General features: G+C 49.2%; 1 protein-coding gene and 1 long non-coding RNA gene across 4 annotated transcripts in view; one reads left to right on the top strand and one right to left on the bottom strand.

The window, feature by feature from the left end:
• SRRM4 (serine/arginine repetitive matrix 4) overlaps positions 1-27932 on the bottom strand; it is a 151086-nt gene that overhangs the window by 3782 nt on the left and 119372 nt on the right. Inside the window, exons 6-12 of one of the 2 annotated variants that reach the window (XM_040443745.1) lie at positions 27007-27057; positions 23728-23826; positions 20044-20200; positions 6239-6543; positions 1751-1954; positions 932-1021; positions 287-427 (exon numbers count right to left, since the gene is read on the bottom strand). In XM_040443745.1, the coding sequence (XP_040299679.1) occupies positions 287-427; positions 932-1021; positions 1751-1954; positions 6239-6543; positions 20044-20200; positions 23728-23826; positions 27007-27057 (1047 nt within the window). Of the gene's footprint in view, positions 1-286; positions 428-931; positions 1043-1750; positions 1955-6238; positions 6544-20043; positions 20201-23727; positions 23827-27006; positions 27058-27932 lie in introns of both variants that reach the window. The other variant, XM_040443744.1, reaches the window with a different exon arrangement.
• LOC121010253 (uncharacterized) lies at positions 107-27347 on the top strand. Of its 2 annotated transcripts, none has more exons than XR_005781059.1 (4): positions 107-230; positions 21908-22068; positions 26218-26316; positions 27228-27347. It is a non-coding gene; the product is annotated as an uncharacterized LOC121010253 (long non-coding RNA). The 2 variants fall into 2 exon arrangements; XR_005781058.1 differs by having other exon boundaries at positions 26251-26316.

Consider the following 27932-nt stretch of genomic DNA (forward strand, 5'->3'; position numbering starts at 1 on the left):
TGCTTTGGCCCGCATTGCCTCCACGCTACCCCAGCTCGCTCCACAGACCCTGGCCACACCCCCTCGGCCCACCAGATTCCTCAGGCTGGCCCCGCCCCTGTCCCAGGCACCCACCCTGGCCCCGCCCCGGAGGCCCTGCCCCCTCCTTGCAGGGCCCGCAGCGTCCCTGAGCTCCCACAGTCCTGAATTCCAGCTCCAAGGGGACACGGGGAGGGCCCGAGGCCCCAACGGTAGGAGGGGTGGGAATGAGGGTGGAGATGGGCACCCCCGACCCTCCTGGCCTCACCTGGTTATCCTCCGCGCCTCCAGGTGGCTCGGGGAGTCTCTCCGGCGCTTCCGCATGGGCGAGTAGGACCGCCGTCTCCGACGCGCTCGCTCGCGCTCCCGCTGTTGCGAGTCCTTCTCGTTGTACTTGGGGTCCCGCTCCCTGAAGGGGTGCAGGGGTTATTGCGGCTGGCTTTCCCGCGTGAACGCGTGGGACAGGGGCACTCACTGCCTCTCACCTGTGCCCTTCACCCCACTGGGGCAGGTGGTGGCTTCCTCCCGGGGCCCCAGGGGGCTGTGGGTGTGTACTGTGGGGGTGAGGCTGGGCACGTGCAGGGGTGTCAGCCTTCGAGGGTGGGCATTACAGGGGCGCGGCTGCCACGGGGGCGAGGACGTGAACGTCAAGAGGGCTCTGGTGCGTGCGTAAGAACTGGGGGCTCTAAATATGGGGAAGGGGAGTATTAGGTGTGTGAAGAGGCCGGGGTGTGGGTATAGCGGGTGCATTAGGGCCCCCAAACATAACTCCAGCGAAGACGAGGAGGCTGGGTCATCTTTTATTCCTACTCGTGCAATGCTGGGACAAAGGGGGAAGCGGGGCGGGCTTGGGTGACGCTCCCCAGACGTGAGCTGGGAGGCGTGGCCTGTGCCTGGGGGGCGGGGCCTGTACCTGCTCGGGCTGTACCGCGAATAGCTGGGGCTGCGGCGCGATCGAGAGTTTCTGCTGGGGGGACTCCTCTTGCCAGACTTGGAGGAATAGCTGGAAGAGCGAGAGTAGGACCTGCGGGAGAGTAAACAGTCTCCGAGGGGCCTGCTGGGCTTCGCCGGGGTCGCCCCGGAAGTGTAGGGTTTTATTCAGCTGGTCCTCAGGGGGTTACCTTTTTCTTTCTGGACGCCAGGCAGAGGAACCTGGCTGGCCCTTTCCTGGGCAATTAATAATAATATCGACCACTTCCTCTGACTGAATTCTTACTATCTAAGGCTACTTATTAGCTGTGTGGCCTTGGGCAAGTGACTTCACTTCTCTGGGCCTCTGTTTTCTCATTTATATAAGGGGGTAAATAATCGAACTTACCCTATAGAATTGTAAATGAGTAAATTAGGGCAAATCACATACTGCACAGAGCCAGCACACAGGAAATGTTAGCTATGATTATGTATTTTATTATGTGTCAGACATTGAACTAATGCTTTTTGTGCATTATTTCATTTAATCCTCAACAGATCCTAGGGTTAGGTACTATTAAGCCCATTCTGTAAGTCGGGAAACCGAGGCACGAGAGGTTAATGTTTTCATTTTACAGATGACGAGACTGAGCCTTGGAGAGGTTATCTGTGGCCCAAGGCCAGCTAGGAATGGGAGTAGTGGGCATTCAAACTCAAATCTGTCTGACTTCTTTCACCGGTGGGTCAAAGGACATGTCCAGTTACCTTAACTAGCTCCCTAAGGACGAAAGCGCTGCAGAACAGAGGTCAAAACTGCACTCACCTTTTCCCGGAGGAGGTGGATCGGCTTCGGGTGTACCTGGGGGAGGCCCTGGGGTTTGGGGATCGGGAGGAGTGACTGGAAGAGCGGGTGCTGGCATAGGAGGGGCTGCGGGAGCATCCTCTCATGGGGGAGCTCCGGGCTGTGGCTGGGACCAAACCGGATTTCTTCACCTCCGCGCATTCCAGACATGGCGACTGAAATCCTCTGCAGATGTGGGGAGAACACCTGTTAGCACTGGCCTGACGGCTAGCCTGGAGGCATCTCTAGGTAACACTCCTCTCCCTACCTTTGCCCAGGCTGTGGTGCCCTCAGAAACCCCTTTCCACCTAGTCCCATCTTACTACCTCTGGAAAGACTTTCTAGGCCACAGCTGGTAGAGGAATAGGGACAGAGGGGGATGCATTCCCGAGGGGGCACTTCAGAGTAGGTCAGTGGGCACGGGCATAATGGTAAATAACATCAAATCACATAGTGAGAGATTTATTCCCTTTTGAGTCTTTTTCAGCCCATCTGAGTACATTAGAGATACTGGATTGGGTACTAGTGGGTTTTCCACCATCTCTGGAACACTGGCAGTCTCCCAGGCCTGGTGCTCAAGAGCCTTGGGCAGGCAACTGTTACTAACAAGAATTAAATCCACTGTCTTTATGTATTTTCATATAAAAAATCATGTATTTTTGCAGGTGCTTTCTACTTAGGATGAATGCTATAAATTTTCTATGTAAGACAGTAGTATAAGTTTCCTTATATAAAAAAAAGTGAGTTTGTCAAGGTAAATACGAGTACCAGTAGTACAGGGATATGATTAAAATCAAGCAGGTGCCATGTAGGTGGTTTAAGTTTGGGAAACTTTCGGTGTAGCCCATTTTGCAGATGGGGGAATTGAGACCCAAAGAGGAGTGATGGCTTGTTCAAAATCACCCAGTGGCAAGGCCTTGTCTTCTGTATTTCCACCCTGCCTAGGGCCATATAAAGCTCCTGTTGGATTCTCAGTAAGGGCATGTTCATTTGGCTTGTGCCAAGAGTCAAGTTCAAATCACATTAATAGAGTTTCCAGGCTCATAATGACCCAACCCCTGCTCACCCCTCCAATCTCAGCTCTTGGCATTTTCCTCTCTTGACTCCAGCCATAATGGACTACTTGTTCCTCATGAAATCCCCCTGCTCCTACCCTGTCTTCAGGCCTCAGAACATTCACACTGCCTGCAACCCTCTTTCCTCCCCTCCTCACCTAACAATAACTACTCATGGTTCAGGTTTTAGTTTGACCTCACCTTTTGTGGGAAGCCTTTCTTGACATCCCCCTAAGTCTAGTTGGGTGACCTCCAATGTGTTGCCACAGCCCCCAGCCCCTAGGCACCACCCCCACTTCCCCTCCACCCCCCGCGCCCCCATCCCTAGAAGACCTCACTTGGTCTTAAAATTGTCTCTTCCTCCTCCAGTCACTGAGCTTGAGGGAGAGGACTCATGTCTCTGGACACTGTATCCCAGCACCTTGGACAGAGCCTGATTCATCTGGCCTAGGTCATGAATAAATAGTTGTGAAGTAAACATTTGAGCCTCTTTAGTGTCCTGGGTGCTAAGCAAGCATCATCTTGTATGATCCTCCCAATGACCTTATGGAACTGGCACTATTCTCTTCAGAAGGGTTAATTACTTCCTCAAGGCCACTCAGAGTCTCAAACCCTGATCTGTCCAGCTCCAAAGCCCATGCCCCCTCCACTTCATCAGTCTCCTACCTTCACTGTTGAAGGTTCCCTTGATTTAGAGCCAACGATACCTCTTCCATTCAGCCCTCTGCTCATTGCTGATATGACATACACAGCCATGACTTTAGAGATCAGTTAATTTCAAAATGAAAGGCTGGGTCTAAATTATTTAATTTGGCTGTCCACATAAGATCAAACTAAACAGGGAAGTGCTGGATGCCACTCAGGCTTTAGCTTCAGCTCTATGACAGATACGTGTTTGAATCCTGGTGCTGGCCCTTATGAACTGAGTTTCTTAACTACTCTGAGTCTCAGTTTCCCCATCAGCTAAAAAAGGTCTATCGTAATGCTTATGCCATAAAGGTTCAAGGAGGAATCAAGGAAGATTGTCCATGGCAAGCACTTGGCATGGCCCCTGGCATATAATTAGGGCTCCACAAATGTTAGCAGCCATTATCGTTATTGTGGTTGTTAGTGCTATTCTATTTTCTTCTGCCCTGAAGTATGTCCTTCGTCTCATCTGGGGACATCACTCCTTTTTCTTTGAGATGTTGACATTTGTTCTGACCCAGCCCTGGCTCCCAGGCAGGCTTGGGCGTGAACTGAGGCCAGAGATGTCCTGGGGCTGGCAAACCAGAGGCTACGTGTGGATGCCAAGTTGTTTGTCCAGGACTGAAGTGGGCTGTGTGTGCTGGGGACAAAAGGGTGCTCTGTCCTTGAAGAAGCCATTAACAGCTTCACTGCTAGGGCTTCGGCTATCATTCTGAAATCTTGGCCACTCTGAACAAAAGCAGACTCCCACCCCCAGAAGAAAGAAGACCCCACTGTTAGCATGGCAGAATATACCCGCAAACCTTTTCCACCCCTCTTGTATCTCTGCATCCGCCCCATTAATTACATGCTCCCGAGGAAAGGGACCATGCCATTTTTGTATCTCCAGCACCAAGCTGAGTGGCTGGCATTCAGGAGGTGCCTGAAAACTAGGAGAGGGATAAGTAACTGAGTGAATGATATAGAGTAAATGATCAGCGGTTTTTACTAGCTATTATTGTGACATTATCCTCAGTGATTAGCATTTTGCTGTGATTTCTTGAATGAGAGAGTAAGGGGGTAATGAACTAGAATTACAGCTGGCTCATAAGCAACTGCATGAAAGGGTTTTCTGCAGAAAAACTGCATCTAGCAAGTGGGTTAAGATACACATGCGTGCAACGTGCGTGCACACACAGACATACTCTGCAGGTATATGGGAACCCTCTGTACCTTCCACACCCACAACCTCCCCCGCCATTCAACAGCCCACACCAGAGTGATACATCTGTTGTAATCAGTGAACCGCCGCTGACATCATTATCCCCCGAAGCCCAGAGTTTATATTAGGGTTCACTCTTGTGAACCCAGTGAGTTTTGACAAATGTAAAATATGTATCCACTACTGCAATGTCACACAGAATCTGTGCTCCACCTGTTCATCCCTCTCTACCCCCTAACCTCCCCCCCCCCACCCGTCACCACTGATCTGTTTACTATTTTCACAGTTTTGCCTTTTCCAGAATGTCATATAGTTGGAATCATACAGGATGTAGCCTTTTTAGATTGGCTTCTTTCACTCGGCAATATACATTTCAGGCTCCTCCCTGTCTTTTCATCGCTTGATAGCTCATTTCTTTTTATTGCTGAATAATATTCCATTGTCTGGATGGACCACAGTTTATTTATTCATGTACTGAAAGATGTCTCGGTTGATTGCAAGTTTGGGCAATTATGAATAAAGCTGCTACAAACATCCAGGAGCAGGTTTTTCTGTTGCCACAGATTTTCAATGCATTTGAACTTTTTAAAATGACAGTTGACTTTCAATGGATTTAATGTTAGACTTTCTCCTGAGATTAATGGTAAAACTGACATTTGTTTATGCCTGCCCAGCCTCTGTCCTTCCTTTAACAAAATTAAAAAAAAAAAAAAATTTTTTTTTTGAGAGAGAGCGAGCATGAGAGGGAGAGTGGGGGAGGGGCAGAAAGAGGGAAACAGAGGATTCGAAGCAGGCTCCATGCTGTCATGGCAGAGCCTGATGCGGGGCTGGAACTCACGAACAATGTGATCATGACCTGAGCTGAACTGAGCCGAAGTCGGAGGTTTCACTGAATGAGACACCCGGGTGCACCTGCCTCTGTCCCTCCTGATATCAGTACCCTGACTTTTCCTTCAGAGAACCAGACCTCCCCCAAGTTTTGTGTATGTGGGAAGACTACTCATTAGCCCTGATGGTAGCGTGTGACACATTCTTGCCAAAAGCCCAGCATCTCCTGGGCCAGAGTGATTGATCCAAGGGTGGGCAGATGAACCAAGATGGGCCAAGCAGAAGCAATGAGAATCTGCCTTGGTATTTTGCTGAAACTTTTGGGAAAGAGGCATTCTGCTTCCATTGGCTGGCTAACCTGCAGAATGGTTGGCATATGTGCCCATGCTTGGGAGGGTGTGCTTGAGAATGAAGCCAATAGAGAGGGAAGCAGAGCTCAGAGATGTAATGGGAAAGATAGATTCTCAATGATGTACTTTTCAGCCCCTGGATCCAGCTGTACCTGAAGCTGATATCCTTGGATGTATATTTTTTAAATTATGCCAGTTTGAGTTGAGTTTTCTCTCTCTTGCAAATCAAAGAGTCCTGGGTTAGGAGTGGGGAGTGGGTGGGTAGAGGGCTAAGGTGAGAGACTGAGAAGGTGGAGCTAAGGCAGGACCCCCCCCACCCCCCACCCCCACCCAGCCTAAGTGCACTGACCTTGACTCTCTGCCCCTGCTGGTGGGGGAGAGATTCTCCAAAGTGGCCCCCTTGTTCTGGGGTGAGGAGGTGGTGAAGGAGTTCCCTGAATCAGAGGTGTTTCCACAGTTGAGTTCCCGGCTCTTGTTTAGGCCCCCACCGGGGCTGCCCTTCTCTTGACCCCGTGACCTGGCTGAGCTGATTTGCGTGGAGGGTGGCGAGGAGGTGTCATTGCCTGAGTCATACTCCTGGGAGCGTCCTCGGGAGGTGGTGAGCGGGCTGGCTGTTTTGGTAAAGAGGTCAGCTGCAGACCCCGACCCAGTGATCTGAAAGCAAAAACACCCGTTGGACACTGCTGATCGCCGGGCCTGTGCACTGTGTCTAAATAACCAAGAAATGTTTACCGTCATGATGCACTGTAACGAAAGGAAAGAGAGAGAGAAGAGGAAAGAAGAGACGCCAAAAAACAAAAGCACAAATTCCTGAAAGAATACCACAGAAAGGAGATATTTTTTTTTTTACCCCCTGCTAGAATAACTGGAAGATTTAGGTATCATGCAGAGAAAAAGCATGCGATCCAGATTAAACAAAAGAAAAAGGAAATTATACAAAATGTAATTTCTAATGAATTAACTCAAACAAAACAGACAACTCAATCGAAAGGGGGGGGTGTATAAACACCCTTAAGCTAAAACAATAATAAAAATAAAGGAAGGGGGAGGGGAAAAGAAATGGGGCAATGGACATGAAAAACATATCTTGGAACTTAAAAAAAAAAAAAAAGATAAAGCCAAAATTTTAAACTTCAACCAAATCCTCAACGAATTTGACCTTTTTTTTTTTTTTTTAAAAGAAAAAAGTTCCCTGAATAGAACCCTAAACAAATATTGCAAGGGGAAAAGAAATGAAATAAAGAGAAGTTTTTTTTTTTTTTTTTTTTAAGTATAAAGTCAAGGTCACAAAATGACATTTTAGTAGTTTTCAACTAAAGGGGAAAAGAAAGGGGGACAAAAAAAATGGAAGTCAAATAGTCTGACTGAAAACAAACGAAAAAAAAGCTCTCTACGATCATTTGTGTGTGTCCTTTTCCCCCTGGAGAAGGTAGCTAAGGCTCTCGAGTGGCTTCTAATAAATTCTCTCATGTCTTTGCGGATTATATCCACTTACCAAGCAAGAGCTCCTCCTTTAGTAGGTAGGTAAGGTGTAAGAGAAAGGGAAGAGCGGGCAACGTGAGTCCATCATTAGAGTCGAAAATGACAAGAAAAAACACACACCTTTCTGCACACCCTCACACTTGGCCCTCAGCCTTGAGTTTTGGTTTTTCAGTGTTCCTAACAGGTGAGGCATCAGATCTGTTTGGTTTTCTCAGCAAGGGGACCTCAAGGCCATCAACACTAACCTCATCAGTCCCTTAATGCCCAAGTTGGATCAAGAAACCCTTGCTGAAAATGCAGTAGGGGCTGGAGCTTGCCTCTGTCTGGGTATCCAGATCACGAGGGTGTGCTTGTGACAAAGGGCTTTGGGAGGGGCTTGGACATTTGGATTTGGGGTGAATGGGAACGGGGAGCATTTCCCAGAGTCCTGTTTGGGTCTGAACTGGGACAGACGAAGGAGGAAAGGAGGTTGAGCCAGCCCTTGGGAAAGCAATGGTGTCTGTGTTTAGAAGCACAGTGGGTGGTTTTCTTAAAACGTTCAGACCAGTGTCACGGCTGTGATTGACACAGTGGGTTTGGTCTGGCCCCTGCCAATACTACTACTGTGCTTCTTTCGCTGTGGGTGAGAGGAATCTTTGCCCCGGGCCTCCTCCAGCAGTAACTATCCTCATGGGGCAAGAGATCTGTGAGGCCAGGAGGGCACTACCAGTTCATGGGTACCTGAGATCCCAGAATTCTCTGTTCTCTGTTTAAATGGCCCTTGGGACCCCTTTCAGGATCTCTGCAGGCTCATCCATGGATCTGTTCTCCTGGGGACATAACCATGCTTTAGGTGTGCACACTCTTAGGTCCAAGGGTGACTCTTTGTACAGAGCTTAGATGTTCAGGCTGGGGTGTCTATGTGCACGTGTGGGAGGCCCATCACGGTGTTGGTTGGTGTAAGAGGCAGGAGGAGAAAGGCAGGGACCAGGGCATTGAGGCAGGGACACCGCCCCCACCCCCCACTGCCATGTTGTGGCCGGCCACTCTGAGGGGTCTGAGGTTCTAAATTCAAACCTGACTTTCCAGATCATTTTGGAGGTATGTTTGCCAGAATAGGAGAACATATTTTGTTTAGGTTTGCTGGCTTGACTTATAAACATTTAGACATCCAGTATGTAGGCCTCCTTCTATACTCTTGTCCTGGGGCCACCAATATCAGTGAGACCCTCACCGTCAAGAACCTGCTTCCCTCCCACCCCTTATTACAGGTAACTTGGGCCTAAAGGAGTGGGACTTTTGGGCTTTCTTAAAGGACCATGTCTGCCTTCTCAGCAATTGGTCACGAGGGTGAGGCACAGAGACACCAGAACTGCGAGAATCACAGCAAACTCTGGCGGCTCAGGATGTCAGCTTCTGGACTGGGGAGGCGGAACTTCCTTTGTGGATTCTCCCAGGAGGCTTTGCACACAGACAGGGTGATGGGCCAGCGTTACCAAGTTCTCCCCAGCACAGCCGTCCCTGTCATCTTTATCTGCTTGGTGATCTGGCAAGCTTTGCTTTGGGACAAGGGACCTCAAAATAATGTTGCTCAAGTGGAGTTTTGTTGAGTGAGACTTCTTTAAAAAGAAGGTAAAGGCCCTGTTCCCATTCAGCACCTCCTTTTTGTCTTCCCATTTGCAGTTGCGGATGCTGTATCTTTCCCACCTCTGGGAGTTCATTGGCAACATGTGTATTTCTACCACCTGTGTCAGGAATGAGAAAACTGGTGGGCTCTCAGACCGGAGCTTGGTTCCAGGATGGGTGCAGGGAATCAGGCAAGCCCTTTTTGGGGAGAACGAGGCTAGAAGGTAACTCAAACGAAGGGGCCTGTGAGTATGACAGCTTCCATTATCTATCCATTGTAACTGGCTTGCTACCCTGGGGCATCCAGGCTGGCCTTTCTCTTCCCAGGTACTTGTTCCCAGCCCTGGCTACCACTTCCAATGCATTTGCCCTGGTGCATCATGGGTCCCCATAGGCAAGGATTTCCTGAGTGTGAGGCCCCTCCAGGCTAGTGGATACAGAAGGGGACTTTGCCCTGTTCGCCTTCTCAACCCCACACTCTGAGCTCAGAGACGCTTTCAGCTTGTCTCCACCTGACCATGACTATTACGCACACGTAACTTGTGTAATTAGAACTGAGAACTGTGTAAGGCATCATGCTTTTCCGTCCTTCCAGAAAACAGAGAGAAAGGCCCTCTGAAATGTTCTCATGGGGTTGGCTCGGGTGCCTGAAAATACCAACATCTCCAGCTTGTTTAAACGTCCCATTTCTTCGGATGAATATAAATTCTTCAAAATGGATGACAGTATCCTTTGCAACCCACCCCTGAGTAACTTCACAGACCTTATCTCTTCCACGTACCCCCACCGTGACCCCCACAACCTATGCCGATATGTTAGAATTTTCTCGGCTTTGCCACCACATCTTGCCCTCCCAAGCCCAGGCCATTTGCACATGCCATTTCCTCTGCCTAGAATACTCTTCCCCATTACTCCATTTCACATGGCTAAATTTATACATCCTTTAGGTTACAAATCACTTTCTAGAAAGCCTTCTCTAATCCCCCAGTCCATAGTCCATAGCACAACAGTCCATAGTTCACTCATTCATTCGCTCTTTCATTCATTTACTCCTTCAAAAATGAGTGGCTTCTGTGTGTCACAGCATTGTTACTCAGTGGGGTAATTTCTTGTTTTATTGCCTGTCTCTCCATCTGAGTGGGAGTTTGTTGAAGACAGAGGCCATGCGTGACTAGTTCAGCGTTGTACCCAAGTAACTACCAGTGCCTGGCGCAGAGTAGGTGCTCACTAAATCTGGCTGAATGAATGAAGCTGCTCCATAGTCCTTTAGAAGCCTGAGCTCAGAAACCTGGGCCCTTCCTAACTTAATTCAGTGGTGAAGATGGCTGAGTGATCAGGCCCTGGTGAGGCCCAACTGGGTAACTGCCAACTTTGGGAACTTACTTGATGGCTTTTTATTTATTTTTTATTTTTTTTATTTAAAAAAAAATTTTTTTTTTCAAAGTTTATTTATTTTTGGGACAGAGAGAGACAGAGCATGAACGGGGGAGGGGCAGAGAGAGAGGGAGACACAGAATTGGAAACAGGCTCCAGGCTCTGAGCCATCAGCCCAGAGCCTGACGCGGGGCTCGAACTCACGGACCGCGAGATCGTGACCTGGCTGAAGTCGGACGCTTAACCGACTGCGCCACCCAGGCGCCCCACTTGATGGCTTTTTAAAAGAGGGACTGGCCTCCATCATATTCAAAACAGTTCTAAAAAACTAGGTGGATTCTTAGCTGAAGGTTGATGTCTCAAGACCGGCTCAGGGCTGGCTCTGTGATCAAGAGATAACCTCTAGAACTGAGCTCTAGGTCCAGGCCTATGGCAGAGAAGGAATCACCTTCTGTTCTTCCTCTCCTTCTTGGCCCTCCTCGGACCCAGGACCCTTGGAGAAAGCACACAGAGGCTCTGTGCACATATTTCAATGGCATCAAGTTCCATGCTAAGGTGAGAAGCTCTGGATCTGAGAAGTCTTCCAGACGAGTTATGTTTGGTCTCCTTAATTCCTTTCCATCTTCTACTACTCTGGGAGATCAGTTTACAAAATGGACTGGGGCTGGCCATTTGCACATAATGGGGCTGTTAGCCCATACGGTGACTTTGTTCAGATTACAAAAAGGTGCTCCTCCTGGGTCAGGAGTTAGAAACAGGTGTTTCCTCTGGCCAGACAGATTAGGAAAAAGATATACCTTTCTCTAGGTTGAAGCAGCTCAGGTCAGTATTCACGGCTGCCTTGGTGAATGGAGGGTAGGTGGGGTTTAATTCCAAGATGAGTCACTTGCATATGGGGCACAACCAGCGTTGCATAGCATCCCTAGCAGGCACTGGACATACAAATCTTCTGATTCCATTTGACCTGCTTAAAGGGTTACTCTATGGATGCCATAAGAGGTGGGAGCCCAAAGACCTTCATTTCTGCTTCTTTTGGCTTAACCCTATTTGGTTTTGTTTTTACAAGCCTTGATGGGCTCTGTCTATATTTCCAGGTGAAGGGAACATTTTGATAAACTCATTAGAGATGTTTGGATAGTTTAATGGCCTCTTAGTTTCAGACTCTCCCTTTTCCAGAGCTCTCCATTCACCCTACACAAAGAACAGGAAAGATATGGAGGGGAGCCAAGCCAAAGGTAGAATGTGTGTGTGTTGGAGGTGTGTGACAGCCATGATCATGCAAAGGAGACCTTCAAGTCATGGACATCATGATAGACAACAGAGGCCTCTGTGTTCTTGTCTCTGTCCTCTCATCTCGGAGTGGCTCCTTTCTAGACAAATACTCATATAAGATGCAAACAGTTGTCCACTTGACACTGACATGACAAGATGCCTCCTACTTGCTCCTCATTTAGATGACAGCCTTCGCAAAATTCATCTTGGAAGGGTTCTTCTGTTTGGAATTTCTCTTCTGTGTATTAACTGATCTTTGCCCCTGTCCTTGTAGCTAGGCTACAAAATGGTGCTCAAGATACTTTCTAGGAAGAGTCATTCTAGACCCACCGTGATCCAGTAACAATGCCCTCACGGGACCTGGCATAAAACTCTTTAAGGCTTGGCATAAAAACTCAGCCCCTGTAAGATATGCTTAATTACTAGGTGAAAAAACATCTGTCTTAATATGGATTATCCCCAAAATTGAGACAGGAATTTGAATGCTGGTAGTTTATCTTGAGAGGACAGGGAACTTCTGTAGGAGAGTGGGAAAATGAGGTGAGGGAGAGGAGGAACCAATGAAAGATGGGTTATCACAAACCGGCAGCCATGGTGAGCAGCTGAAGGACACTGTGGGAGCCAGTGAGGAACCGACTCCAGAGTTGATCTCAGCCAAGGAGGGAGCTGGGGTATTAATGTACCTATTCCCCACCACTCATAAGTTGAAGGCTGCACCCAAGGGGTGTCATTTCTCTAATACATCCAAACTGCCACATGGCCAAGCAAAATGGTCTTTGGCGGCCAGAGAGCATCTTCTGGAAGCTGGAAGTCAGCTTTGTGCCCTGAAGTGGAGAGGGTGAAGGGATATAAATGAACAGCACCTGCTTCAACACCCCACATCACCACTGGAAAACTGGCAGGCCAAGTGATGTTTTGTTTCAGCTATGTTTTCTTGAGCCCACTTAGTATATATGTGCTTAGTAGGGAGCCTGCTCGACAGTAAATCTGAGTTAACTGCCAACATTGTAGAATGAGACAGTTTCACATTAACAACTCTGTCTCTGGTTTGTGCCAAAGACTAAGATCTGACAACATTGGGTCCACATTCCTGCTCACTAATAATCGGCTTGAGAGAATTGCAGCTGCCCATTTTAGGTGGTGGTGGTGGGGGGGGGGGGGGATGAGTTTTTCTGGCCCCCAACCCCATGGGGTTCCAGTTGGTTATATCAATTAACTACCTGGCCCCTGAGACATCTAGGTTTGTGACCCTGTGTTCTAAGTGTTTGCTGCTACCTTGACCGTGCATCCTGTATGCTCCATTTCTCCCTACCAGAACCATGAAATAGATCTCACTGTCTTCCCCATCTCCATCCTTTGCATCCTTCTTTGGCTTTTGTCAATGGAAGGAACTAGGAGACCAAAGCCATTAAGTCATATCCAGACCCTGAAGCTATTACAAGCTATTCCCTTCTGGGTCAAAATTGCCAAGCTCAGATTTTTTTTTTTTTTCCTAAGAACAAACTGTATTTCACAAATCTATGACCATTGGGAGAAAGCAAACAAGTGTTTCCCCTTTACTCCCCCTCGGCCCCCTCCAATGTGAAACTCTGATTTTTTTCTCTCTTGAACTCACAAGTTTGACTCATCTCCTTGTTCCTTAATATACTCCACGTTAACACTTGGGTTTTTCTAATAAGTAATTAAATCCCCCCACCACAAACCCCAGCTCCTGGCGTTTCACTGGGAGTCTCTCTCAGCCCTCCAGGGAAGCTGGCAGTGTTATTTATTGTTTTTGTTTCAAATCATTATTTAATCAAGAATGGGGGAAAAAAGGCAACCTCTCACTTACACTTCAAAATTTAATTTCAGCTGAATTCTGAGATCAAGAGGCAGCACGGCCTAATAGGTTACAAAAATACAATCAAGAAGAGAATTCCAATTAAACTGAACAAGTCCATTTACTGAGCTTCAAATGGCCCCATGGAGAGAAATGGCTATAAATTTTTTTCCCCTCCCTGCCATATGGGGGACTGGGAATTCTCATGTGAATATAGAGCTGTGTGGCAGAGCTTTTAGCTACAGGGTTCTGGTTATTCCTTTAAAAAAAAAATCCTTTTGTTTCACAAAGACATTAAGTTTATTTTCCTTGCTGTTGTACATCTTCCTTTGTACACTAATTAGGAAGACAGCAAAAGAATGGGTTCATTGACCTTTGGGAGTTCGTGTGAGAGCAGGCGGGATGTGGGGACGGCGGGAAGATGACGAAGTCTTTTAGGACTGGGTGATCCCTCAGAGTGATACGCTGCAATTGACCTTGGACCCAAGGAGGTGGTCCGGCCTCCTGTCTCCCCCACCCCCTCCCCACCACAGGAAGCTGAGAGGGAATCGCGATTTCAGTCCCATCATGCCTCTGAAGCCCCTCCTGCTGGCCCCCAGCCCACCGGCTCTCAAAACTCTCTACATGGATCCAGTCAGGCAAATTTTGCACTAGCCCAAATTGAACCGGAGGAAAGTAAGTTCACTGTAATGAGTTTTTCATCCGGCTGAATGTGTTTGATTCAAGGGCTCATCCTTTCTTCGGAGGGCAGGTCAGTACTACATCTTCTGGTGGTAAGATGTCATTTATGTGATAGAAAATGGTGCTTTTCTTTTATTCTGAGCTGACGTGGTGGAAGTTGACAACCTCATGCCACTTTCCGTTAAAAAACAGCAACGACAACAACAACGACCAGAACAGGTCCTGCAAATTCCCATTTCATACTGCCCTTCCTCCGCATTCTGGTCCTTCTCTTCTCTATACTGCAGTGAAATGGTGTGGCATGTGGAGTCTCTCAGCTGAGCGAGAGCTCGAAAGGCTTTTGCAAGGATGTGTGAGAGCCTGGACCAGGGGTCCGAAGACCAGGGCTGCCATATGCTTTCCCTTAGCCTCCTTTTCCCTGCCTGCAAAGTGGGATGTATACCTCCATCCTGCCTTTCTTCTTGGCTTGTTCTGAAGGTCACCTCAGACCATGGATGTGATTAAGCTTTTTGAACCCATCACATCTGGGTTTATTAGGAGTAAGCTTAATAACACTACTACGATGACAAATAATCACACTAGCCATGATTGCATATTGAGCGTCGATTATGTCCCAAGCATTGGGCTAAGTTTCTCATACAGAACTGAAAGTGCATGAGGGTAGGATCCTTGTCTGTCTTGTTCACTGCTGTTCAACCATTGCCTGGAATGGTGCCTGGCACACAGTAGGTGCCGAATGCATATTTTTTAAATGAATGAACACCTCAACTCACTCCATCCTCACAACCGCCCTATGAAGTAGGTATGATTATTAGCCCAAGGTACAGATGAGGACACTGAGGCCCAGGGAAGTGAAATGACACAAGGAAAGCCTTATAACGAAGCACATGGACTCTGAGGTCAGACTTTCTGGGTTTGGATCCTGGTTTCTCCATTTCATGTAGCTCCTTTTCACTTAATTGTTGTACGCCATGGTTTCCTCAGTGTAAAATGGGCTCTCTTGAAGGGCTCTTATAAGAAACAGATGAGGTGGCACGTGTGGAGAATTCAGCCTAGCAACTGGCACATAGTTGGTGCTCAGTTGGCTCTGTTGGTTGTTGTTACCCAGGGTCTCCCAGGGAGACAAGATCATGACCCCAGAGTCTACAGATCTGCTCCAAAGCCCATGTCTTCATCACTGCCCTCTCCTGCCTCCTCCTGTTAACAAATTTCATGAGGCCCTCTTTTATGGATCTCAGGTTCTTTCTGCTACCATTCTACCTTCTCCTTCCTCCCCTTCTTCCTCTCCCTCTTCCTGTTCCTTTCCTTCTCCTTCTTCTCTTCTCTTCCTTCTCCCTCTCCTTCTATTTCTCTTTTTCTTATGGCGTCTGCAGGTTTTTGTTGGCAAGGAATACATGGCAACTGTTGGCCAAAGCTGGAGGCTGAAGGAGGAAGGGAGCCTGTCCTTCTCCTTGGTCTAGCGTCCTAGAGATCAGTCCTCTTCCAGATTCCCTCTCCAGTGAGGGCAGATTTAACAGAGAGCCCCATGCCAACAGGGAAAGGGCTTGGCCAAGGCTTCGCACCACCAACATCTCTGCCATCCAGTCGGTCCTCTGGCTATGAAAGTAAGCTTCTGAGACACAAGCCCTGATACATACCAGCTCCCCTTCCTCCCAGCTGGGCCACCTACCTAAGTCTCTTTGGCTCTGTGAGCCTGTTTTTCTCTCTGAAAAATGGTGATAATAGTTGCATCTACCTCAAAGAAGTGTTTTTGAGACCAAAAAAACCCCAACAGCTGTGCAAAATATGGGATAGTTTATAATGTTACTTTACTTTTGTTCTAACAAAAGTGCCTGGCACATAGCAATATCTCCCCCTCCCTTTATTCATCAGCCATCTCAATTTGGGGAACCCATCCTTCAAAGCTCAGCTCAAATGTTCCTTTATTTGTAAAGCCCCGTCAGGCGCCAAGGCAACACTGTCTGGTCCTTTCTCTGTGGTCTTACCACCTATTATACTTACTTCCATCACCACCATGGTTGATAGTCACAATAGTCAGTAACTGGTTGAGTGTGGATACTGCCTCATCCAAAGGTAGCTGGCCTTGGTACTAAGGCTATCAGGTATCACTCTTTAGTTGCTGAACTTGTGAGAAGGTCCAGAGGTACTACGGGAGGGAGGGGATACCTTTGGTGACTTGGGGGTAGTGTGGTGAGAGGGCCTATTAACCAACTATTGTGCAAGTTTTTGAATATTGTGGCAACTAAAGGGGGAACCGGTGCTCACTGACTCAATCTCAGCCCTAATTACAACGCTTATTTCACTGCACTGCAGCCTGCTGTTGACTACCAGACCGAGCTCTGGAGTTCAGGAAGAGTGTTTTATTCATCTCTGTCTCCCTGATGCCTTGGACAGAGATGGTTGAGTGGAGATAAAGAACGTGAATGAGACTGTGAAGGGTCCCTAAATCATCTCCTTGGGACCCTCCATTTGGATTTGGACTCTGACTGAGCAAGAGGGCTTCAGGTTATCTTTAGCTCACCAACTAGGATTTCAATAAGACAGAGCCCTGGATTTGCATATTCATGTATGCAGATAGGCCCCCCTTGATGTAATGTGCCAGTCCTTGATTTTTTAACGAGCCGTGCATAGGAAATACCTGCAGTGGAGCGTGGCAGGAACCATGGCATAGAAGACCCTTCACACTCGGGTTCCTGCTTATCCCCAGAACCCCATCTCTTGGCCTGGAATTCTGCCTCCATCCCTGACTCCAATCTTTGCTTCCTGCTTCCTTTGGCTGATTCTTGCTCACCACCAGTTTCTCAGTTAGTTGTTACTTTCTCTGCCCTAACCTAATGCTAGCCCTAATTCCTTGCCCCGCCTGCTACCTCCCCCCCGCATCTCAGCATCTCTGCTTCGTTGTTGTGTATTGTCTTTTACAGTCTTTACCTTGTCTGTCTCCCTCGTAAGAAAGCACAGACTGTTGTATGTTCACCGGATCCTGAGAGCCATGGCACGGCAGACCCTTGATGGATTATTTTGTGGCTATTTGGTAGATTTGAATGAGTGATTGAAAGGATTCTCCAAGGGCAGTGCCTTTGCTGTTCTCTTTAATAGGGAGCTCAGGAAACCTGTGGTCCAACCTGGCACCTTCATCCATCTCTGCCTTTTTGCAAGAGAGAAGAGGAGAAAGGGTCTAGCATGGAGGGCACTCGGAGGGCTAGACTTGGGGGTGTCTGATGCCCCCAGAAGTCAGACAACTGTGAGTAGGGTGGGGCTAGCCACTGGGGCTGCAGCTGCTATTTAGGATGGAGGAAACTGAAAACAGAGGGAACAGAGGCCCCGGCTCTGCTCCCAAGTCCTGCGAGGACTAGCCTGGGCCTGGAGCCACACTCTCATTCCTGCTGCTACAGCTCCTGCTGCTGCCAGTGCTGCTGCTATTGTCAGCGACCGTTAAGTAGCATTTCTTCCTCCACTTTTGTTCTAACAAAAGCGCCTGGCTCATAGGGCTGTCTCTGTGTGTTACAGTCTGGAACGTTTACTTACATTAATTCATCGAATCCTCGTAACATCCCTCTTACGAGGCAGGTCTCACCGTTCCCCTCATTTTGCAGATTTAGAGAAGACTGAAGCACAGAAAGTTTATGCAACTTGCTCAAGGTCCCACAGTTGCTAGGTGCACAAGCAGTACCCGGAAAGCTGTAGTCATAACACCCACTAATATTTGCTGAGTTTTCCCCTGGGCCAAGCACCGAGCCGAACAGTTTCTCATACTAGTTTGCTTTTGTCCTAACAGCAGGGTTTTTGAAGAAAAGACTTATTATGTGCATTTTTTTTTTAAACAGGTGAGGAAACTGTGGCCCCAAAAGGTTTAAGTAACTCTCCCTAGCTCAGGGCCAGTATTTGACGGCATAAGCACAGCCCCATGTTTTGAACAACTCTAACTTGCCACAGCCCACGGAAGTCATTTCTCTTCTCTGAGTCTCAGTTTTCTCTTCTTGGAATCAGGGCACTGAGCTAGGTGAGCTCTTAATGCCTGTCCCTTCTAGGTACAGATGGGCCTTCAGCTCTTCTGAGAGGGGTTGGACCCGTGGGAGGCACTGAGACTTCAAGAACCAATAGCCAAACTGGTTCCCTACCAGCTGGCGTGGGAGGACCACACTCTTTTGTTTTTTTGTTTTTAGTAACATCCAGCCTTTTTCAACATCTGGACAGACCTGGCCTGTTAGGAAACCATCCCAGGAAGGGGATCAAACAGGCCAGTTGTTCCCAATGGCACTTTTTAGCGCGAGTCAGTTGGGGCCACCAATTGGGCTGCCACAAATACCAGGACCAGAAAGACAGGGTGAGTTTTATTCATTTAAATTCTTCTGCCTTTTCTTGCTGCTATTGTAAATTGATTTCTAACTTGGCAACAATTCCCCTGGGAGACAGATGAGCTTGGCATGCCCATTTGCCAGGTTTGGAAGCCGAGGCTGAGAGGAGTAGAAGGAATTGTCCAGCTAAGCCAAGACTTGCACCCACCTAGGCCTCCACAGACTCTCTGCCATGCTGGGAAGACATTTTATAACACATCAGTGGTGGAGGGCCGGGCCGGGGGGGGGGGGGCGCGGAATGCAGGTGGGCATTTTCCATCTGCAAACTACTCAGCAATCACAAGGCCCTTCTACAAAGAGGGGAGGGAGCTGGGAAAGTTGTGGATGGTTCTAGCTAGGCAGAGGATGTGGACAAAATGAGACCTTGGTGAGCCAGGGTGCCTTGCCTGGTAAAAAAGAGTTTCCCAGAATGCACTGCAGGTGATAACTTGCATCAACCAGGCCCAGCTAGTGTTTACCATGGCCTTCCCTTCCTGGACCTTCCTGTAAGTACACTGAACTTCTCCTTTGTTTCACCTCATCTGAAATTTTCAGATTCACTCATAGCTAGAAGACACTCATAGCTGTTAGCTGCGACTGGAGTCTGTGTCAACGTTGCATCTCCTCCCGTTTGTGTCTCTATCCCCTGAGCATCGACAAAAGGCCTTCGCATACTTTATCTTACTGGATGTCCCCAACAACCCCATATGCAGGTGGTATTATTTCAAGTTTGCCAATGAGAATGCTGAGTTTCAAAGAAGTTAAGCAACTTACCCAAAGCCACACAACCAGCAAATAGCAGCGCTAGGACCTGAGTTCAGATCCAACTCTAAAGCCCTTGCCTGGGGAAACTTCCTGGTGTCAGACTGTCTGAAGCCACATTCCAGCTCCTCCTTATTGACCTGAGGGGAGCGTTCCAGGATTCCATTCAATGTGGGGTTGCTCAATCGGATTCACTCTTGCTTTGCTCTGTGGCTTTACCTCAGACCGTAACCTCTCTGAGCCTTGGTTTTTCTGTCCCATCTGTGAAAGGCACCAGTGAGAGCAGCCATACCCCCAATTCCCTGAGACCTTGTGTAGACACATGAGAGGACACAGAGCAAGTGCTATGAGCTCCTTGAAGGAAAATTCTCATATACAGTCAAGGCCGTGTTTATATAGGTGAAATCAAATCCCAGCTGCTAATCAATGCTGCAGGCGAGCTGGTGTCAAAGATGCAGACTTCACTGAAATGCTGGAATGCCTCTGGTACATCAAAGACCCCCTCTTTTCCTTCCTCCCCAAAGAAACCTCCTCCAGTGTCTCCCACATGCATTCCTGCAGATGTCACTCTGGAGACCGACAGGTAGTTTTCAATGTTTCCCTGATAAGAAGCCTGGGTGTTTTAGCTTTACTTCCTCCCCCAACCGAGTGCTGCTAAAGGCTGGTGAATGACCCTTTGGTTAAGCAATACTGAGGTCTGAAAAACAGCGGGGTATTTGCCCAAAACCGAGTTAAAATGTGCCGTACACTGCCCTGAACTTGTGTCTCCACCTCCCCCCAGTGTCATGGCCAAGACTGGCCGAGGAGGCTGTGTGGAATACTTACTACACCCCTGGCCGACAGGAGGCTGAGCATCTGGAGGGGCTGGCTGGGCGGGTGGCTGGAGCGGGCCTCGGGGCTGGCCTTGCCGAGGGTCTTGGAGCAGCGGCGGGAGTGCCTTCGGCGGGACTTCCGCCCTTCCTCGGGGGACCTGCCGCGGTGCCTGGGGGGCAGGGGAGACAGGCGTGAGGGTCTTTTGAAGGGGAGCATGGCAGAGCCAGTAGGATCTGAGGACTGTGGAATGTGTTTGGGTATGTTTGTATGAACCACGTGTGCTGTGGTTCTCCCGTCCGTCCATCTGCCCATCTGCCCCCTGCACCTGCCCATTCATTCACTCACTCTCTCATTTGTTCATTCCAAAAATGTTTCTTCGTGTACCTGACACTGTCTTTGGGGCTGGGAATGTAGCTGGGAGGATAGAAAACATCCCTAGCCTGATTGGTTTAGTGTCCTTTGCGTGTGTGATTGTCAGTGTGGTTGTATGTGACCGTGTGTATGCCTGGGTGTGTCCCACTGTGTTTGCCTATAAATATGACCGGGCACATCCGTATGTCTTTGTGCGTGACTTTGCCGTCTGTGACACAGACACATCCTATATTGACTGCCACCCAAAACTTTTGAAAAAAACGTAGCTGACAAAAATGCAAAGATGCCTTGCGTAAGCTCGTCAAGCTGTCTGCAGCGGAACCCAAAGGAATCTCTGACTCTTTAGACAGGGCATATTTAGATTCTGCTAGCCTGTTAGCTCTGGGTCACAGTAGTAATAAAAGTAACACCTTACTGATTGGCATGGCACTTGCCCTCTTAGGGCATTTCTTGCAACTTGAAGACACAACACAAACACGGCAGGTAGTTCCCATTTTACAGACGAGGAAGTTGGGGCTCAGTGCTGTTTGGGAACCTGCCTGAAGTCACACAGCTTGAAAGTGGCAGCACCAGGGCCAGGGCAGACTTTTCCGCCCCACTAGGAAGCAATGCCTCTTGGTCATGCTCTGAAATGTCCCTCTGTACTCTGGGACCTCCCGATCATTTTCACTGGGTGTGTGGCCAGTGCCTACTGGAGTGTCCCTCAGCCCAACAGGCACTGGGGAGCTCAGACAGCAACATCGCCAGGAGCGGTGACCGCAGAAGGGGGCCGAGGCCAGGGTCTGCAGAGGTAGCCATTTCGCTAAGAGGTGAGGTAGAGGGCAGCGTGCTGAGGGCAAGCTCTCTGCACTGTCCTCTGACCCAGGCCAGCAGGGCTTAGCCGCTGAGAGCTGATTCAGCCTGGGCCTGGGGTCAAGGGCGCAGGCTGGGTCACCTCCGGACCTGGGTCTCTGTCCCAACTCTGCCAGTCACTGTGACCTTGCTCAGATGCCTTTGCTCACCACGGCGGAGTTTTCTGCATTTCCACGTCAGTAATGCACCTGAGCTCAGTGCGCCAATGCCCTCCAGACAAAGGCCACCAGGAGCACGCCTGTGGCTGAATAAGCACGTTTACTGCTCCCTGCAGTGAGGGAGAGCACACACCACAGGGACGTGTAGGCTCTCCCTGCACGGGAGTGTTCTGGGCGGGCGGCAGGTGACTTCAAGGAACTGGGGCTTTGTTCTGGATTGGATGCTGTCATTAAGTGGAGGTGATCCTCTGGCCGGGTCTCTTCATAAATCTTGGAGCCCAGACCAAGGCCAAGGCTAAAACTGGAAAAGGAACAACAGTCCCTCATGCTAGCCAGGATAGGGAGACGCTGGGTCACTTTTGGGTCTTGGACAAAGTTCCTGTTTTATCTGGGCTCCAGCCTGACAACAGAGGGGCCTTGTTTTTTTCTGGCCACTCAGGGTCACAGAGCAACCTTGTCTGATGCCGATGCTCTTTACGGTTTTTGGTGTTTAGGGGAAACACCAAGACTTGGTGACGGCAGCACACGTCGGGGTCTGCGTTTCCTTCCTCAAATGCTTCTCACGCTCGGCTCCACATCTGCCTCTTGAAGGAAGATTTAAAAATCTCACTGACCTGGCCCCACCTCCTCTGAACTAGATCGGAACATCAAGAGAGTAAGATCCAGGAATTTGGCGTTTCAAGAATTTTCCAAGGTGACCGTAAAGTACAGCCAGAGTGGAGAAGCCCTGGTCTAGCTGATGGTGTGACTGGGATGATCAAGAGAGAAAATGGGTGGCTCAGCCGGTTAAGTGTCTGACTTCGGCTCAGGGCATGATCTCATGGTTTGTGGGTTCAAGCCCCGTGTCAGGCTCTGTCCTGACAGCTTGGAGCCTGGAGCCTGCTTCGGATTCTGTGTGTGTGTGTGGTGTGTGTGTGTGTGTGTGTGTGTGTGTCTCTCTGCTCTTCCCCTACTCGTGCTGTCCCTCTCTGTCTCTCTCAAAAATAAAAAAAACATTAAAAAAAATAAAAAAGAAAGACAATGTATTTGAAACTGTAGCACACTGCCTGTAGGAACTAGGAAAATACTGCCCCTCTCCTCTTTCTCCTTTTTCCTCTAGACATTGATTTAAGTGGGATGAGGTGGGACCGGACAGTGACTTTTTAACTTAATTTAATTTAATTTAATTTTATTTTATTAAAAAATTTTTTTTAATGTTTATTTATTTTTGAGAGAGAGAGACAGAGCACGAGCAGGCAAGGAGCAGAGAGGGAGACACAGAATCCGAAGCAGGCTCCAGGCTCTGAGCTGTCAGCACAGAGCCTGACGTGGGGCTTGAACTCTCAAGCTGTGAGATCATGACCTGAGCCGAAGTCGGACGCTTAACCGTCTGAGCCACCCAGGTGCCCCTATTTTATTTTATTTTTTTAAAGAGTTTATTTATGTATGTATGTATTTATTTATTTAGAGAGTGAGCATGCAGGGGCATGTGAGCAGTGAGGGGCAGGGAGAGAGGGAGGGAGAATTCCAAGCAGCGTCCACGCTGTCAGTGACAGCCTAACGTGGGGTTTGAACTCACAAACCATGAGGTCGTGACCTGAGCCAAAGTTGGACGCTTAACTGACTGAGCCCCCCAGCCCCCCCCCCCCCCCCAGGACAGTGACGCTTTAAAATCTCCCTGGGTGACCTGAGCGTGTCGCCAAGCATGTGGGAAGCCCACAGGGATGAACAAAGCAGGCTGTGACATCCAGAAGCCGGAGGCCTTGGTGCATCCTCTGGCCATCAACAGTTCCAAACATCGACATCAACAAAGCCGTGCTCTGTTTCTTCTCACCCACAAGAGAGCCCTCCTCCCCTTTCTGAGGCCGGGACAGCTAATGTGTCAGCACAGAGAGGGTCCTGGTTGGGAGAAACCTGACTCGCAAGGGCCGCAGAACTAGGTACTTGGTGCTTTCAGAGGCTGTTCAGCTTCTCTGTGCCTAGAGCAACGCTTAGAGAGTGCACCAAGTCCAAAGCCAGACTCTGCAGTTCATTCCTAGCTCCGTCACTTAGTAGCTGATGAACAAGTTCCTTAACCCCTTTGTGCCGCAGTTTCCTCATCGTTAAAACGGGGGTTAAGAACAGTAGCTACCTCACGGAGTAGCAGAGGGGATCGTGTAGTTACTTCAGGGAGAGGGCTCAGCACCTCACACCATGGCAGTGGCGGTGGTCACTGACCCTTAGGAAACACACACGTGTGCTTACTGTTGTTCCTGTACCTGGAGGCAGCCCGTCCCTTTTCTCTACAGGGAGGTGTTGACAGTGTCGGGGGAGGCTCCCTGGGGAGAGGGGTTACCTGCTCTCACAGCTTGAGGAGCGGGTCTCCGAACTCTGGGACCTGGAGGGGCAATGGTGATGGCGGTGACGGTGAGACTTTCGGGGCCGGCTTCGTGATCTTGGGGGCGGTGAAAAGGAGTGAGTCCGAGGAGGGGAGAGAGGGAGGGGGAGGGAAGGAGAGGGTGGGGGAGCAGGAGAGGGAAGAGAGCGGGGAAGGGGGAAGAGAGAGGGAGGGAGAGAGAGATTTTGATCTCGTGACATACATCAACCTCTTGCACCAGAGTCACTGTCCCTCCCAAAGTTAGGCATCTCCCCCTACCCACGCCCCACTCCCCATCACCCCAGCTCTTCGGGCGGTTGGCCTCTCCAGCCAGCCATACTGAACACAAGTGAGTGGCAAGGCTTCCTCTGGAGGAGCCAGCCTGGGACTCAGCCTGGGTCTCGGGTTTCCACCCCACCGCACCCACCCGCCCTGAACCAGACCACACCTTGCCAGGAGTGTCACGTCCCCTCGTCACCTCTCTCCCACCTAAGACAGGGATCTCAATCTCAGCCAGCCACTGTACTGTGTCAATCAGTCGGGCAAGAGCTAAAGAAAGAAGTGGCCTTGCCTCCAGAATATTGGCGTGCTGTTGGATCTTCTAATTTTTCAAGTGAATGTAGAAATACAGATTTTTATGCAAAAGATTCCTATTTTTAAGTGGAAGGTCATTTTTTAACAAGACACTAGGGGCAAAGAACGCACATTTGCAGAGTAAATTAGGCCTTTGGGCTGCCAATTTATAACCTCAGATCTGGAAAATTAAGTCCAGATTCTTCACATGGAGTCAAAGACCCGCTTTCAGAGTTAGAAACATCACTGGCAACAGAAATTACAACAAACAATCAACAACCACCAGTACCACTAATAGTGGTATTATTACAGGTTACTTCAGTTCCCCCTAAATGATAATAATGACCCAGAAGTAATAGCAGCAGAGACAATGGTCACTGAGTATGTACAAGGAATGTCAGTGGTTTGGGCCAAGGCAAGATGTCAGTGGGAGTTAGAGAGGGCTCTATCGGGAGGTAGCCTGCTTATTCCAACAAAGGACTCAGGGATTCTTGCTAATGTGATAATCAGACCATATCCCTGCCCTGGTTAACCCTTCCCATTGCCCTCATGTCAAGTACGCATTCTGATCCTGAACCCCGAGCACCTTGAGGAGTCAGCCCCTGCCAAGCTCTCTAGCTTCCTTGTGTGGTGTCTCCTGCTCTGGCTGGGCAGGCTCAAGAAAGTCCAATTGCTTGTACTCTGGCTCATGTATGTCCCAGCTCATGATGTCCTTCTGAGGATGATGATGACAGGTGGCCCATATTTAACACATATTGCCTGCCGGGCACCATAGTCTAAATGGACCCGTCTCTGCCTTCACAACAACAACGTATGAAGTAGCTTCTCTTACTTCTCAGATGAAGAAACCGAGGCAGAGAGTTTAAACCATGTGCCTAACCAGTAGCCTAGAATGGTTACCTCTGTCCTCACTCCAGTCAGTCTAGACACTTCCTCCTGTAGGAAGCCCCTGCTCACTGCCAAGCCTGCCGCCATGCCCTGGGCTCCTAGCCGCCATCACTGTGCTGTGACCTGTCCCTTGTCTGGCTCCTGTGTTCCGCTGGGAACTGTGAGCATCTTGAGTGTGGAAGAATATTTGGCTAAGCTTTGTCCTCAGGCCCAGCCCAGGGCCTGCCATGTATTAGGGCCTTACTAAGGGATGTTGAATACAAGGAGGCTAAATCTCTCCAGAGATCACTTGTTTACAAGCATCCCCGACCATAGAACCTGGCAAGAAGAACCATCCTTTATCTTAGGGGCGCCTTGTTTTTCTTGCTTCTCCCTCTCCTGATGATGCTTGTCTTTTGCATCACCTAGCAATTTCTGGGGCTCATCCAGCTCTTGGCACCAGGGAGGGTGGCCCCCTTGCTGCCCTCAAGCAGTCAGCCTCAGTGATGACCACCCCCACAGTCCCCACCAGTGCTCTTAGAGTCTCAGTCCAGCCCCTGGCTCTGTGTGTCTATACTGCAGCCCCACTGGACAAGTGATACCGAGGTCTCTCAGAGTATGTGCTTGGTCTGCGCTTAGTGTGAATGCCTTTTGACTTGAACTGAACAAGCTTGATGATCGGGAAGTTGTTCCCTGAGCTAATTCAAAGCTCTACTGTTTCCTTCTGGAGCATTCCCCAGGCCCCTGTGGGGGTGGCTCAAATGCCCTCCTTTGCATTGACCTTGGATGAAGTGACCCCTCAGGCAGCAAAGCGAGGTGCCCTCCCTCTGCGCCCCTGCCTCCTCTTTTCCCTCCCCAACAGCCAACCGCCTTTCATCCTATTGCATTTGGTCCTCACTTTAGAAGCTTCTTGGCGGGAGATAAAATATTAGTTGATTGGAAAACACATGTGCTAACATTTGCAGGGTATAAAGTAGGTGGGTTGTAACCACATTTACTTTTAATTTGTCTGGGAACTGAACTCTGCAGGCAGCACTAGCTGATTTGAATTTCTACCACCAGCTATACACCGTGAACCAGCTGGGGCCCCGAGACCGGGGGTAGGAGCTTCGCTGCAATCTCCACGATGTAAGCCCCCGCAGCCAAGGCTCGGACTCACAAGCACACTCACGCGTGTGCTTGCACGTGATCATGCCCCCATGACCACTCACACACACACGGCACACCTGTGTGCACAGGTAAAACCCACCCCACACCCTCCATACGTGTAATGCACACGGGTAGATAAGCGGTGCACACGCAGGGTGCAGAAAATCAGCACGCGGGCAGACTGCACCCACGTGCACACTGTTCGCATTCGTGCTTACGTAAGCAGAAGCATACAGAATGCTTCCGTGTGGACACGAATATACACCACGCACAGACTATCCCCACTGCATACGTTTGTACACGCCTTCCACACAAATGTTTGCAGGATGGAAAAACGTACAGACGTTTGCAAACAATGTGCATACTATACATACACGCCTTTCATAGAAATGTATCCACAAGGCACTGCAGGCACACAGACGCGCATCATTCACTTTCATGCACACACAAATACACGCAGGTCACATACACAACCTCGTGCACTTACCCATACCCAAACCCACAACTGCCCTTCACCAGCGGGTTCTACCTTTCCCTGCCTTCCTTCCTCTCCCCCCCCCCCCCCCCCCAGGTATTTGGGCCCGCCCACACTCTGGGCTTGTAGAGGGTCAGGTCCCCCCCCCCCCCCCGAAACTGGAGAAAAGAATGTTCCAGGTGCTCCCCACTTACTGTTTTTTGTGCCTCTTCTCGTCCCTTCTTTTGCTTTTTGGGCTGGAGGAGCTAATGGAGAAACGGCCAATTAATTAAAAGATGCAGAATCCCAGTTCCAGATAAAAAGAAACAGTAGTTAAGATGCTTTACACACCAGGGTTACAAGACCCAGGCAGTCTGGGGACAGACGCTAATCATTTCCAAGAGGAGAGCAGTCACTGCTGATTTTTTTCACCCAGCAGGTTCAGCTAGAGACAGTGACCCACACACAGACTGAGAATGAGGTGATGCAGGGGGCCATGGCCAGCTCTGGGAGCTTAATAATAACAGTCGTAAATAAAGGTAATAATAATACCTGCCATGTGTCAAGGATTTATTGTAAGCAAACACTGCTAAATACTTTTCGTCAACAGTCTTATTTTACTCTCCCTGCAATCTGTGGGCAGAGGCACATTTATTTAATATGTACTCATTTTACAGATGTGGAAACTGAGCCTCAGCTAGGCTGAGAAACTTGGCCGGGATCACACAGGTGAGCTAGGATGTGGCCCCAGACCATGGGTCCCCAGAGCCTAGGCTATTGGTTGATGTTCAATCAGTTTCTAAGAGCAAAGAATGGAATATATAGGGAGACACTCTGAAGCTTCATGAAGCTTGGCCGGTTCTGTAACGTACTGCCCGTGATTATCTAAGTATCTGTTGTTGTTTTTTTAAGTCAGAGGGCTGGGGTATGGACGGGTCTGGTGGACAGTGATGAGGCGCATTCCCAGCATTACCAACTAGAGGCCCCAGAGGGAGGGTGAATGCTATTTGGTAGTTCAAGCCAGACTGGCTTCAGGGGGGTCACCAGGAATGCAGGACCGGCCTAGGTCCTGGATAAAGGGAAAACCTTATACAACTGCTGTTGCACCTTGACGTCAGCCGTGTGATTTATCTCCGTGTTT

The sequence above is a fragment of the Herpailurus yagouaroundi genome, unplaced genomic scaffold, assembly GCF_014898765.1.
Source record: "Herpailurus yagouaroundi ecotype Mexico unplaced genomic scaffold, PumYag 191, whole genome shotgun sequence".
Taxonomy (NCBI): domain Eukaryota; kingdom Metazoa; phylum Chordata; class Mammalia; order Carnivora; family Felidae; genus Herpailurus; species Herpailurus yagouaroundi.